At 35.1% G+C, this 14,871-nt stretch overlaps 1 protein-coding gene and 2 long non-coding RNA genes across 3 annotated transcripts; 1 reads left to right on the top strand and 2 right to left on the bottom strand.

The window, feature by feature from the left end:
• LOC104756790 lies at positions 258–1,437 on the bottom strand. The gene is made up of 3 exons (XR_762326.2): positions 1,260–1,437; positions 803–995; positions 258–644 (listed from the first exon to the last, which is right to left on the bottom strand). It is a non-coding gene; the product is annotated as an uncharacterized LOC104756790 (long non-coding RNA).
• On the bottom strand, positions 7,188–8,169 carry LOC104756789. Its single transcript, XR_762325.1, has 2 exons — positions 7,908–8,169; positions 7,188–7,600 (listed from the first exon to the last, which is right to left on the bottom strand). It is a non-coding gene; the product is annotated as an uncharacterized LOC104756789 (long non-coding RNA).
• LOC104756788 (metalloendoproteinase 3-MMP) lies at positions 11,139–12,937 on the top strand. Its single transcript, XM_010479436.1, has one exon. It carries the CDS (start codon positions 11,374–11,376, stop codon positions 12,514–12,516), a length of 1,143 nt encoding a protein of 380 aa, XP_010477738.1. The 5' UTR covers positions 11,139–11,373; the 3' UTR covers positions 12,517–12,937.

Genomic DNA, 14,871 nt, shown 5'->3' with positions numbered 1-14,871 from the left:
GACATAATTAACTGTGAAGTAACCTTAGTACAGTGGTAAAAGGTAAATTCATTTGTAGAAGGCACCATCAAACTAAGGATCGTGTTCTGCTTCCTATAAAAATAGAAATTTAGCTAATAGGCCGGTCAATTGTGGCCAATGGTTGAAAAAAAAAAACGTAATTAACTAACAAAAAAATCTACATCAAAACCCAAAAAATAACAAGAAAAGAAAAGAAAGTTTTATAATGGGAAAGTAAACAAAGTTGCTTAACTGAAAAATGTTGAGTTAAGAATTTCATTAAGAAACTTTCAAATTATGTGTCCAATGGTTGATCCTAAACTATTACAATTACATATATGCAAGTATATATATGTCTTCTTCTTCTCTTCTTCTTTGTCTTCTTCCTGTCTTCTTCATCTTCTTGTTATTAGTTTCATCAAATTCTCTGCTTCTTAAAAAAAACAGAGAATCTTGCCTCTTGTTGGTTTTAGCAGACATTGATGGTGGATACTTCCTGGTTTCCTGAGTATCCAATGGAGCAGGAGGCAATTGCTCAGTTTACTCAATGGAGCAGATATGAGTTGAATGAATTTTGGCAATCCAAGTCTTGGGATTCAACTGATATGAGCAAGGAATGGGCATTACGTATAAGTTCCTCATCTCTGAAAAAAAGAAAAGAGTCTTTTTCAACATTAGCAAAATCTATCTAATCAACTATAAGTTCTTCCTTTCAACTCTGTCACAGCAGTTAGAACAGTAAGTGTTACAAATCAGATTAAACAACAGAGCCATTTAATCTAATCATGCCATATTGTTCTACCTCTGGATGACTTGGATCAAGAGCCCCAAGCATGTCCGTCAAAACATCAGCTGATCCCTGGGCGTTTTGATTTGATGGAAAAGAAATGTCAAACACATATTCAACAAGAAGAGTGTATCCGAGTGCAGAAGCATCATCACTTTGCAAAGAACCTTGAATACCTCTACCACCTATTGCAAGTTCTCCAATTAAGCTTACCAAAAAACAGAGAAATGAATCAAAATCAAGCAAACTCATAAAAAAAAAAAGTACTCAAGGCCATAAACGCAAACCATTTAACCATTAACTTATCCAATTCTCAAGCTGCTAACAACCGTAAACCATAAATTTGCTAACATCAATGCCAAATTGAAAGAACCCTATGTTTACTAAAATCAATTCCCAAATCAGAAAACCCTCATTTCAAACGAACAATGGTAGCTTAGACGGAGAGAAGAGAAGAGGAGAGAAAGAATACCTTCTGACTTTGTAATCGACGCCAACACTGAAGCCAGAGAAATCATCGATTGAACCAAACTCTCAATTCGACGGATTGTTCCTTCTCGGAGAGTTTTTGCCGTGAGCAGAGAGAAAGAGTCCAGACTCTAGAGAGGAGAGACGAAGAAAAAAAAAAAAAAAATTCTTAGCCAATCAGAAACGGACACGCTATAGTTAAGATACAACTCTAAAAACCCTTACTTTAACATCGATGGTTAAGTTTTGATCGTTGTTTTCATTTTTTTTAATTACTTTTAATGCTCAAAGTTTCTACAAAAGTTATTAACATACCACCAATGGAGATGCCCTAAAACAAACCAGTTCGGTGGATACAGTAAAAACGGCTAGAGTCGGTTAAGACGCAAACTAGAAGTTTGTTAAAGTAGCTAATCAGTGTTTCAAGTTATACGTACATTCTGATTTGCTTTATAATTTAGTATGTTTCCTCCATTTCTTCTCGAGTTCTTTCGTTTATCTGAAGTTCGATTTAGCGGTTTTGATAGATTATATAATATATGTTAAATTTTAATAACAGTTAGAGAATATAAGTAAATGATAATTTTCTTTATAATGAAAAGGAAAAAAATTAACTCAATCTCGTCATCTCCCAAATTCAGAAACGGGCAGAATTTCCCCTTTGTTTTCAAACTAAAAAAAAAATGTCTTAATTAGATCGATCTATACTGCCAAGTGGTAAGAAAACAAAAATATATGAACGAGAAAGATTTCTATATATATATCGCTCGCCTCATAATTTTTTCGCTTGCGAAATACGGATTTTTATGTTTGAGAAAATGTTATTTAAATCATAAATTTTTAAATTTTGACCATTTAAAACATTAATTTTTATTGACTATTAATTTTTAGTCAACCATAACTTGATATTAAATCTGCTAACATGTGTTACTTAAATCGTTCACAAATACAAATACAATGATCAAGATCACAAACACAAGGAGCATCACAAGTGTAGTATAGAAAAACCTAGAATCTAGAATAAAGTAATCAATTCTATAGATCTAAAACAAAGTGATTAATCCTTCAAACTCTAGTGTAATGTTCTAATACATGAAAAAGACTCAAAAACAAAACAAAAAACATAAAACATTACAAAACGACAAAAACTGAATATGAAAAGAAAGACGAAAGACGCTAAAAGCACCATATATCACTTGTTTTGTTAGTATATTTAGTGTCATGTCGAGTTTGGCTTGGTTAACGAAACTTGATGTATAAAAAATCCAGTTAATGAAAGTAGATGTTATAACAAAGTTCATGGTTTAAATGACATTTTTTTTAAATTAAGACTTTCATCAAACGACGTCGTTTTATTACTAACAGAGAGTGGTTACCAGCATAGTAACGTCTGTTAGTAGTCCAGTTATCAGATCTAACGTCATGTATTTTTTGGCCTAGTCAACAAAAATTCATGTTTAAAAAGGTTAGTCAACAAAAATTAATGTTTTAAATGACCTACAACAAAGTTCATGGTTTAAATGACCAAAATTTGAAAATTCATGGTTTAAATGACAGTTTTTCCTTATCTTTTTCTCTGGATACTTTTTGTGACACATGTTACGCATTAATTGTTTTATATGTCTGTAAACGATATTAGCCATGCATGGATACATTGTGTTATATAAGACCATGTGCATTGATATGTTCTAGGAGAGTTTCTCAGAATAAAATATAAATTTAAAATAAATAAATAATAATATTTTTAATAAAAATTAAGGAAAATAGATTTTCATGAGAAACCTTGAGAAATTCATGATATCCACACATCAGATGACAAATGTCATTTTCTAAGTTGCTAGAATTTGTTATAATTAAACAGTTTATGCGTTGTTTTTTTTTATCAATCATAAAATAAAATTAGCTTTTTAACAAATTCCATTATGCATAATTTTGAATTATATACTCATATTATTTTAATTAATATTAGTTGATAAGAAAATAGTAATATGATTAAAAAATTATGAGAGTTTTAAAAAGTATTAATATTATGAAACTAACTATGTTAGTATTTATAATTTTATGATTGATAATATGTTTTTTTCTTAACATTTTTGATAATATGTTATATAATATAAAATATAACTAATTAATAAAATTAAAAATATTTAATTAACAATTTAATTTGTCTAAAAAATATTAATAATTTAAATAATTTTAAGATAAAATATAAAAACAAAATAATAGAATAAATAAAATTATATTAAAAATAATAATATTGTATGAATAAGAAACTCATTGGATTTCTCACCAATGTACATACAAAATTAATAAAAGATTCTTAAATTGGGGAAGTGTCTTTAGTCAAGTGGTTACATCACCACCTCTGCGACCGATCCCACCGGAGTTCGACTCCAGTAAGTCGCGTTACCCCGCGTAATAGGGTTTGGCTATGAATCGGGCCTTGTCGATTCAATGATGACAAAAAAAAAAAAAAAAAGATTCTTAAATTTCTCTACACTAAACGAACTAATACTATATTTGTAGTGACCCGTGTCAAGAAGTACGGACCAGACGAGTAAAACGCAATAAAAGGATGTGGAAATACCTCGGAAAGACGGAGAAAGAAAAATCTCGAGGAATGACTGAAGTAACTTGTGGGGAAAGTCATTATGTCGCGAAATGACCAATGACAGAAGAACGGACATGAACCCTAGGTCGATGAGGGAGTTAGGCGATGGACGTTGGGAGAAAATGGTGAAAAGTGTAAAGGATGAATAAAGAGAGGAATGGCCATGAAAAATGGTGAGAATGACGTAAACGGACCATAAGAATGTAATGGCCGTGTACCAGCCGACCGGCCAAGGTACCATGAGACCAAGGATGGGTAGGTCACGGTACGTGTCAAGTACGAGTGGGACATACAAGACGAAAGGAGAAAAGTTCATTTACAACGTATGCGAGGTACGAGTGGGTCAGAGACGGACCAGGAACCATGCCCCACAGACGAGTGTTTAATTGGACGTGGGACACATACAGAACGTGGTCGGGACAAGGAGGAAGATGAAGAGTCCGGCCATGAGCTGCGACTGCCACGTGTCGAAGGATTAAGTCTCCTTCACCCAGCACGTGAGATACACGCGCCACATGCAGCCAAGATGGCGACACGTGGCAAAATCCATGCGTAAAAAGAGACATTTGTTGCCACACTTTTGCCACCTGCCTAGCCCAAGAGTTTGACCAAAGAGCTTATAAATAGCTCCTCTTTCTCTTCATTTTCGACCAAAATCTCTCTTAACACCCAAACTATAAAAAAATTTTCTCTCAAACTCTTGGAGAGAAAACCAAGAGATTTCGAGCAAAGAGGAGGAAGAAGAGGGGATCTTGTGGAAGCTTGAGAGCTAAGAAGCAAGGGGAAGTGCTGTCAGATTGGTGTGGTGTGGTGAAGACCAATCGGCCAATTTCTTCAAGTTGAGGTTTGTTGTTTGTGGGAGATGTGTTAGCTTTCTAGCTCTTGCATCTGCCCTTGTGTGTTGCATTTTCCTTGTTGAATGTAGATCTAGCTCATGCATTCTTGGGAGTGAAGTGCATGAAAACCTAAGGAATAATATTTTTAAAGATCTGCTGCAAGTGTGAAATGTCTTGCATGCTCGATCTGGGGGGGTTTTGGATCATTTGATTGGTGGAAAATATTTTAAAAAATCAGTTGTAAGTGTGAAATGTCTTGCATGCTCGATTTGGGGTTTTCTTGATCATTTGGATCAATGGAAAATTAGTAAGAATTTTTCTTACTTTAAAATTTGGACATGAGAGTGTCATGCATGTTAAAAATTATTTATTTAATTTTGCATGAATAATTTGGAAAGAATAGACCCTCGTAAACTTGATGGGAGATCAGTCTACGGGATGGGTTATTTTTGGTGAGACCATGCGAGAATCTCCGAGGTGGAAAGAGCCACATGTGTGCCCAAAAATTGAGAAATTTAATCTCATGGATTCATGCATTCTTGGGAGTGAAGTGCATGAAAACCTAAGGAAGAATGTTTTTAAAGATCAGCTGCAAGTGTGAAATGCCTTGCATGCTCGATCTGGGAGGTTTTTGGATCATTTGATTGGTGGAAAATATTTTAAAAAATCAGTTGTAAGTGTGAAATGCCTTGCATGCTCGATTTGGGGTTTTCTTGATCATTTGGATCAATGGAAAATTAGTAAGAATTTTTCTTACTTTAAAATTTGGACATGGGAGTGTCATGCATGTTAAAAATTATTTATTTAAATTTGCATGAATAATTTGGAAAGGATAGACCCTCGTAGACTTGATGGGAGATCAGTCTACGGGATGGGTTATTTTTGGTGAGACCATGCGAGAATCTCTGAGGTGGAAACAGCCGCATGTGTGCCCAAAAATTGAGAAATTTAATCTCATGGATTTGATGGAAGATCGGTCCATTGGAAAAATATTTTTTTTAAGACATGCGAGAATCTCCTGGGAGAAAAGAGCCGCATGTATGTGTAAAATGTGGAATAAATTGTTTGCATGCATAAATTAATATATGGAGAAAATTAATCATGGGGGATTAAATGTGGGATGGGTGCATATTTAGTGTTGCATGCATGAGTAGAAATTCTTAAGTTGCATGATTGCTTCCTTGCTTCTTAAGATTTGTGTGAGGTGATGTGATGTTCTTGCTTGATTGCTTGCTTGTGATGCTTGTTTATCTTGCTTGATTTTGTATCAATGTTTTAGTGCTTAATTCTCTTTGTTGATAGACTTAGAGTTAAGTGCTTGTCCTAGCTAGTCTACGAGTTAAACGTCTCGGTTCGTAGCTAGAGGTCGGTCTCTGTTCCCAACATGTGATGTGGATGTCCAGTGAGCTAATCCAGAGGGATCTCATAAAAGGACAATTCGGTGTCTAGCTAGCTACTAGCCCGAACCGTTGCATGACGATGCAGCCTTTAATACCCGGTTGTTTACATGGGTAACAACGCAGAGGATTTGGGTGAGTCTGGTTGGTTGCATTTGTGGTATCAACGCGGAATGGGTGTTTGGGACGGAACAGAGGATCGAAGGGCCCTAGGATCTTATGTGGTTCCCTAGGATGTTCTGTGGTTCTGTGTTTCCCTAGGATGTGATTTGGTGGTGTAAGTCATGGCGTGGCTGCCTAGTTGTGTGAAGTCTAGGGTGGTCAAGTTATCTTGATGCACTGCTAGCTATAACTACCCTGGCAGAGTTGCGGGTATTGTGGCGTAGATGCCAACTTAGAGTCAAGGTCTAGATGAGTCAAGTATCTTGATTGTTCCTAGACTTGATTGTGTGTGTTTGTTTGCCTGCATTGCGTGTTTGTTGTATGTTGATTGGGGATAGTTGGATGGGGAAAGATAGCATGTTAGAGGGTTACCCAATTCATTGAGTAATCTTAGATTACTCACTCCTCTCCACAAATGTTTTTGTCTCGCAGGGAAGACTAAGTGGGTAGAGTTGGCATTAAGAAACCAGATAGGGTGTTTTCATGATGTGATGCAAAATCCCATGTTTTTTTTTTTTTTGGTCAAAATCCTATGTTTCTTTAACATGTTTTTTTTTCGAATGGATCCAACTGTTTTACTTAAGTATTTTTGTTGATTGTAAACATTTTACTTAAGTAATAAATCGAGATATTTTCATATACATATTTGGACAAGTGGAAATGGTACGGTCTAGTCCGGACCAGCACAACGTCGCGTGCGTTCTAAGGGTTGAAAAGCCTAAGGAACGTACGTAGCGGGTAGACGGCTGCCGGTGGACTTGCTGGGAAACCTAATTCGTTGGTGGAACCTTGGCCGGATCGCGGGCAGTTGTCCTCTTGTGGCGTCCCCGGGCTGGTCTGCGGTTTGTCCGGCCAGTGGGACGGTTCGGAGGCGTTACAATATTAGTGAAAGATTGGTTTGAGTATCTACCAATGCATAATGCACGTGCTCTAATTCTCTGCGTATTGTTCCAATCAACTAATGTAGTTATACAATATTCAGCAGAAACTATCACACATATGCATATATATATATATATATGTATATATATTTGCATTCGATAAATCTGCAAATTATGACAAACAATCCTGCATATGGATGGAGAACAGAATTCGCAAAACAAATCACAATGTAAAAAGCGTGCATAAAGATACATATAGAGGCATCCGAAGACCCAACCGAAGCTATAATGAGATCAGTGACCAAGTCCGTTTGTGCTTTTGGGAGAGATTGGAAGCGGAGGAGGCTGACATCGGGTGTAGCGTCGGCAATACCGAAGCGCTAAAAACCGTCGCGGAATTGAAATCCGTGGAATCCTTTGGACCATCACTTGATCAGGATGGTTTGTCTTTTCTTCACCTGCACCACCCAAACACATTACACACATTTATACTACAGTGTGGAGGTTTGTTAATTTTGGTGATGATCTGTCTATTGAATAATTTCCATCCGTATAAACTGAATTGAGAACCAAGTTGGAACTATTCTATTATTTTCACATCCAAAAAAACGAAATTTCAATATGAAATGAAAGTGAAAATACTATACCGAAAACTGAGCACCTAATTAACTAAGAAAAATTAAATTAAATGCCCCTTAAACACCTAACTAACAAAGTATAATACTAATGACTTGGACGGATATTTTAGAGATAGAAAAGACTCACCAAGTTTGCCTAGTTCCATCTGTGTACCAAGGGCTTCATTCATATATGGAGACAGGAGAAGAAAAAGAAGAAAGAGAACAATGGGAGTGACTATGGAAGATGTCATCTTAATAATCCTCTTTACTTATCAATATTACTAACGTATGTTTATGCATTTATATAGAATAGAGAGGTGAAAGGTAAGAGATAATTTAAGAAATGGTAGAGAATTAGCCAAAGAAGAGAAGCATGTAGAGATAAGACAGAGACTTGAAAGCTATCGACGACTTCTCTTGCGGGTTTTGAAAGTTCTCCGCGAAGACTATTATAGCCAAATTATTCCACTTTCACGTGGACATCTTTTAGTTTACTATTTTAATTTTACTTAATTTATGTCTATTTTCACGTTTTACAATGAAAACATGGAATAACATATAACAACCATAGCATACAACATATTATTTCTTTCGGAATTTGTAACGTACGTGTGTAGCCAACAGTATGCGACCCATTCGTGGTGCTCTTTGGTGCTATCCTGGTCACCAAAAAACAATCCACCTTCTTCAAATTCACCGCCGAAGCAGAATATACGTCGATGTTGTAACAACCGACGAGCTTAAATTGCCTCAAGGAACTATTGAAAGCTTTTGCACTGATAACTCGGATCCCATGTATACTAATAGAGTAATAGTTAATAGACTCTTTTCACAGAGCAGCTAAGCGTATATTTCTTCTACCTAACGTATTTAGTACATCGTCATCAGAGGTGGATTGATATATATATCCTTACTAAATTTTTGGGCTCAGTCAGAATAAGACTTACTTTTTCTCAAGTTAGTAATTTGATAAATTCGTGCTTCGACTTTAGGGAGAGTATTCGGCGATATATTTAAGAAATGTACGTAGAAGACTCACTGAGTAAGTCAATGGGAAGTACTATGTTAACTATAAGGATCGAAAATATGAGAAGCAGAAGAAAGAAAATGATGGAAAAGACAATAATAGACTACGACATTGTAATAATGCATGATGACCGTGACTATATAGAGTAGTGAGGAGAAATAATTGAAGTTAGAGACGACTTAGTTTTGTGTGGGTCGTCGGCTACTCTAGCCTTCCTAAAGAGTACAAGTTGAGGAGTGTGACTCTACTAAAAACGACATTGTTTCGCAGCTGAAGCGGAATCCTGAATACAAAAATGTAAAAGCAAGAAATGATTGAGAACAAAAAAAGTATTCTTATGGGAAAAATGTCGAAGAAGTATCACAGATTTTGTTTACAAAAAACTATACTACTTACTCACAGTTTTGCCACCACACTTGTTCTTTTGCAAATTTTGGCCTCGAATATATAGTCATCTACCTGAAGTGAACCACCCGTTTTTTTTTTAATAGCATGTATGTGAAAGTATATACTCAAACATAAAACTTTTAAATCCATTGGTTGTATAGACATGAGAGATAAAATCAAAGCTATGGTCGAGAATAACCAAGAAGAAAAAAAAGGAAAAAAAAAAAACAAAAAAATTGGTCGAGATAATTAAAAGAGATATATATAGAGTTTGAAGTATGGACGTCTTATTGGTCTCCTGTCGCTATGTTTTTATTTACTCGGTCAAGTGGATGCTCATGTTTACACAAGTGAACCCATCGTAAATGTCGGGTCCGAATCATCATTGTCTAGCAAATTAATGTCTGCCCAAAAGGCAAATATCCATTTTCTAAGGACATCTCCAACCCACCTCTATATTTGCTTTTTAACTCTATTTTAAAGTAAAATTTACTCCAAGTCTCCAACCCATTTCTATTTATACCTCTATAATAGAGATCTCTATTTTTTCCTCTATATATAGAGGAACTCTATTTTTTCCTCTATAATAGAGTTGAATTTTTCTGTTTATAAAATGGTCCTTGAACTTTTAACACTTTTATATTTATGATCAAAATAAACAAAATATATATTTAAATAGTTTAATAATAATTTAAATATCTTAATAATAATTTAATTTGTATATTAATAGGATAATTGATTATAAAGTTAAATTTGACTAATTTTAATATTTTGGTTTAAAAATTTTAAAGGTTTTCCTATAGAAAAATTTTAAAGGTTTTTGTATAGAAAAACATTTTAAAATTTTGAGACTATTATTTGAAAAAGAAAATTTATATAAAATCTTATTAAATATAAATAACTTAAATATTTTAGTTTTTATTCATACCATAATATTATTTTAATACAACAAAGACTAATTATTTAATATTCTGGTAAATTACTTCCGGATCCACAAATATCCCTAAAAATTTGTCCAATCTACTATTTTTTTATTTTTTTATATGATGCAATGTATTTATTTTAATAAATGTGATATTTAAATAATATTTATAAATGTTAAAAATTTAAATAATATCATAATTTTATGAAAGTTTCACAAATACTAAAATAAAATGGTTAGTTTGCAACTTTTATAAGTAAAATGTATTAAATAGTAAAATAAAAAATGGAATCTCTATGGAATATTCTTTTTTAGATGAAAAAAATATAGGTATCCATTGGAGCAAAAGTCAACTCTATTATAGAGTTCCTCTATTTTTGAGGTTAAAATAGAGAAAACCATTGGAGATGGTCTAAAATAATGTTCCAAAAAATATTAATCCCCAAACTTCTCTTTTTCATCAATAGTGTGGTTTTTCATACGCTTTAAATTTTGTTCTGAGAAAAGTCTCTACTCTTCCTTATGCCTCGCTTGGATGGTCTACGGATGTAAATTAATGTACACCAACACGATTTATAGCCCAAACAAATGAGATCTAACCTGAAAACCCTACGGTTTTATATATCTATAACTAATCCTTAAGTTCTAACTTTATATATTTTGTGTAGAAAAGCCGGATGGAAACGGGCTTCATACTTTTACATGTTAACCCATTAAGAAATAAATTAGATGGCCTAACAAACAAGTCATGTCATTTTCGACCAATAACAAATAGTAAACCTTTAGGAAAAGTTATAATTAAATTTTGAAAAAAAAAAGACTATTCGAAACTTCAACTAATTTAGTTGATTCTGCCGCCTTCAACCATTTTTATTTGCATGTTTCTTTAAAAAAAAACTTTGAATTTAACCAGTCCTCTACCATCGGCCAATCTCAATTTCTAGACCAAGACTTAACCGGAGCATCGTTCATGCACCAAGCAAATGTTATTATCAAGAAAACGACACTATTTATTGGCAGAACCACAGAAGCATCTTTAGTCTTGTTTCCTCACAAAGACCTTTGAAAAATGCCGAGGACAGAGGAAGTTTCCTTTGAATAATTTCAGCTTTTTTCAACAATGAAAATTCAAACTAGCTAGCATCAACGACTCTATACTTGTTTTTGCATTATCTCTGTCCTCTCACTAATTCTCTTATAAACCTCAATATTACCTCTTCAATACAATGTTTTAAGCTTTTTGTGTTTGGTGGCTATAGTCCAAAAACCACGACCATGATGAGGATTTGTGTTTTCGGGTTTTTCTTGTTGTTCTTCGTTCATTCTCCAGTTTCCGCCGGTTTCTATCCCAACTCCTCAGCCATTCCGCTGGAGATCATCCGTAACGCCACCGGAAACCTCTGGAACTCTTTCTTAAATTTCACCGGATGTCATGTCGGCGAGACATACGATGGTCTCTACAAGCTTAAACAGTACTTCCAACATTTTGGCTACATCCCCGAAACTCTCTCGGGAAACTTCACTGACGACTTCGACGATATCCTCAAGAACGCCGTCGAGATCTACCAGAGAAACTTCCGGCTAAACGTCACCGGTGTACTCGACGAGCTCACTCTCAAACACGTCATGATCCCACGTTGCGGTAACCCTGACGTAGTCAACGGCACATCAACTATGCATAGCGGTAGAAGAACCTACGAGGTCTCCTTCTCGGGGCGGAGTCAACGTTTCCATTCCGTCAAACGCTACTCTCTTTTCCCCGCAGAGCCACGGTGGCCGAGCAATCGCCGTGATTTAACCTACGCGTTCGATCCGCGAAACAAGTTGACCGAAGAGGTCAAGACCGTGTTCTCACGTGCGTTCGCTCGTTGGGCAGAGGTAACTCCCCTTACGTTCACCCGCGTGGAGAGTTTCAGAACCTCCGACATCTTCATCGGGTTCTACTCCGGAGAGCACGGTGACGGAGAACCGTTCGACGGTCCATTGAGAACGTTGGCTCACGCGTTCTCGCCCCCTACCGGACACTTCCACCTCGACGCAGAAGAGAACTGGATCATCTCCAGAGAAGGCGGCGACGGTGTTAACTCCGTGACTGAGGCTATTGATCTTGAATCGGTGGCTGTTCACGAGATCGGACATCTTCTAGGGTTAGGCCATTCCTCGGTCGAAGGTTCCATCATGTACCCAACCATCACGACGGGGATGCGTAAAGTAGAATTAACGACCAATGACGTGGAAGGAGTCCAGTATTTGTACGGTGAGAATCCTAACATCAATGGTTCTATTGTTCCACCTCCGTCCACTCAACAGCGAGACACTGGCGAATCCGGTGCTGCTAGTAGAATCGACGGTTCTAGATTGGTTTTGACTAGTCTACTTCTCTCAACCGTTGGATTGTTTTTGTATTTGTTTGTCTAATCCCCCAAAGTGAATTGACGGACGCTAGAGATCATGTTCTAGAGATGACTGAAAAGGAAGTAGAAATTTTCTTCTAGGAGAGACCAACTGAAGTGAAGAAGACTTTGTCACTCTGTAATTTTTGAACCATTAGTTGTCGTCTCATTCTTTATTAACGTGTGGGGTGATGCTTCAAACGAGAGAATTGTTTTTTTTTTTGGTGGGTTTTACGGTAGAATTCAATTTCATTGAAAAGAAAAGTTTCATGAAGTCGATCATGAAAAAATGGTGTTTGGTGTGACGAAGTAAAGAGAGGCTTAAGATCTTATTCAACTCCAGCTGTCCACAATGCATGCATGCTATGCAATCACTAAGCCTTGTTGCCTTGAGTGATGCTAAATACAGCTCTTTTAGTGTTCCAGACTTGTTTGCTTCTCCTGCTGTCGGTGAGTATAAAGCCACCATATGCCTCAGAACTGTTTGCAGTCGGGAAGCTCCTTGTTTAATTTTTTCTCATCTTCTTTCGAAATATGACATCCTTTAAGAAAACGAGACAAATCCGACTCGAGCATCTGAAACTAAACAAAACAGAACATTAAAATACGGCATCATGCAACGCTTCTTTGTTCCGCCGCGTTTGTTGGAGGTGCAGGGTACTTTTCTTTTCGTTGGCCAGCTTTCGTCGGGAAACACCACAGTTCACGATGGTACATATAGCAAATACATGGTCGTCACTCTCTTTTAATGCCATCATAGCATTAGTCATTGCCTCTTCTGCTTCTTTATAATTTTTGCTATGCAAATGTTTTTCACCAATATGAGTCCATACCCATGCTTTCCTTTTGATAAGAGATTGCAACTCCTTATCACCACTTGGAAATAATGTTCTTTGAGTTTGTTGGTAACAGTCTAATGTGCTTTTTTCCTACATCATCTTCCTTCCAAAACCTGAATATCTATATATATTTTTCAAGTAAACTAAATGAGTCGCTAGATTCTTATTTGATAATAATATTTCTAAAATTTTATTCAAATAAAAAATTGATTATATCACATGTTTGAATGGAATTTTAGAAATATCATAATCAAATAAGAATCTAGCTAGTCATTTGGTTTTCTTAAAAAATATCCAGATATCAACTATACAAAAATATAGTACTATCAAATAGACAACCTAACAAGTATATTTATAACCCAAAAAAATCTAAATCATTTCATTACTATCAATTTTAAAACAAAAAGATTAGACCGAATATCTATTTTATTTATTTTGATCCCATACGTATTTGTTCTCACATGTCAAACGCAAAAAAAAACCCATTTCTATCTTATTGATCTAAGAAGAACAAGAACAACAAAACTAAGAAACCCTAAATTTCGATCGAGAGAGATGATGATGAAGCGGGCATTGGTTGGCAGCCGAGTTAGCAGCCGAGTTATGCAGATCTCGACTCGAGGAGGGCTTTCTGTACCGATACCGGGAAACCAAAGGTGCCGCAAGAGACGCCAAAACAGCAAGCTGACTTGAGGAGTTTGCTTCTTGATGCACAAAATATCACGTCGTCCATGGATAACATCAGGGAGATGATGTGTTTCATGAAAGAATCGATGGAGATTTTGGTTCTAGGAGGTTCTCTTAAAGAAGCAGAGGCTAATGAAGAAAACAAGGAAGAAAAGAGGGAAGCTGAGGAAGCTACTGAAGAAAAGGCTATGGTGGTGGAAGAAAAGACTGAAGAAAAGGCTATCATGGTGGAAGAAAAGACTGAAAAAAAAGCTATCGTGGTGGAAGAAAAGACTGAAGAAAAGGCTAAGACCATCATTAGTGGAGCAACCCACCATAGTTACTCTCATATTATTTAATTATATAAATAATCATAAATTAAGTAAAGCAATCCTAAAAGAACTTAAGTAAAATCACCCTATTACTAGAGAACTCCAAAGAAGGTTACTCAAACATTTAAATAATAATTTTTAAAATTATATTTATTAATTATAAAATTTTAATTATTTAAAATGACAAAGCAATTATTTAATTTGTTATTATTACATAAAATAGAAAACAATAAAATTTTACAAACTTTGGAATATTAAACATATTTTACAAAATTCGGAATAGTAAACATATTTAATAAAATTTGAAATATTAAATAATATTTTTTTAATTTTTGTTTATTAATTCTCAAATTTAAAAAATCTAAAATGATAAACAATTATTTAAATTTTTTATATTGCATAAAATAGAAAACAATAAAATTTTACAAACTTTGGAATATTAAACAATAAAAACAGAAAAGGAACTTCAGCTTCACGGTCAAGTAACTCAGTTTTGCTTACACCATACACCCTGACTATGTTTTCTAGAATCTACAACACAAA

The sequence above is a fragment of the Camelina sativa genome, chromosome 17, assembly GCF_000633955.1.
Source record: "Camelina sativa cultivar DH55 chromosome 17, Cs, whole genome shotgun sequence".
Taxonomy (NCBI): Eukaryota; Viridiplantae; Streptophyta; class Magnoliopsida; order Brassicales; family Brassicaceae; genus Camelina; species Camelina sativa.
The sequence above is the reverse complement of the archived record's forward strand: the minus strand, read 5'-3'. Positions and strand labels throughout refer to the sequence as shown.

Excerpts from the sequence above, each read along its gene's own strand:
- LOC104756788 (XM_010479436.1), top strand. The coding sequence starts at position 11,374 with ATGATGAGGATTTGTGTTTTCGGGTTTTTCTTGTTGTTCTTCGTTCAT.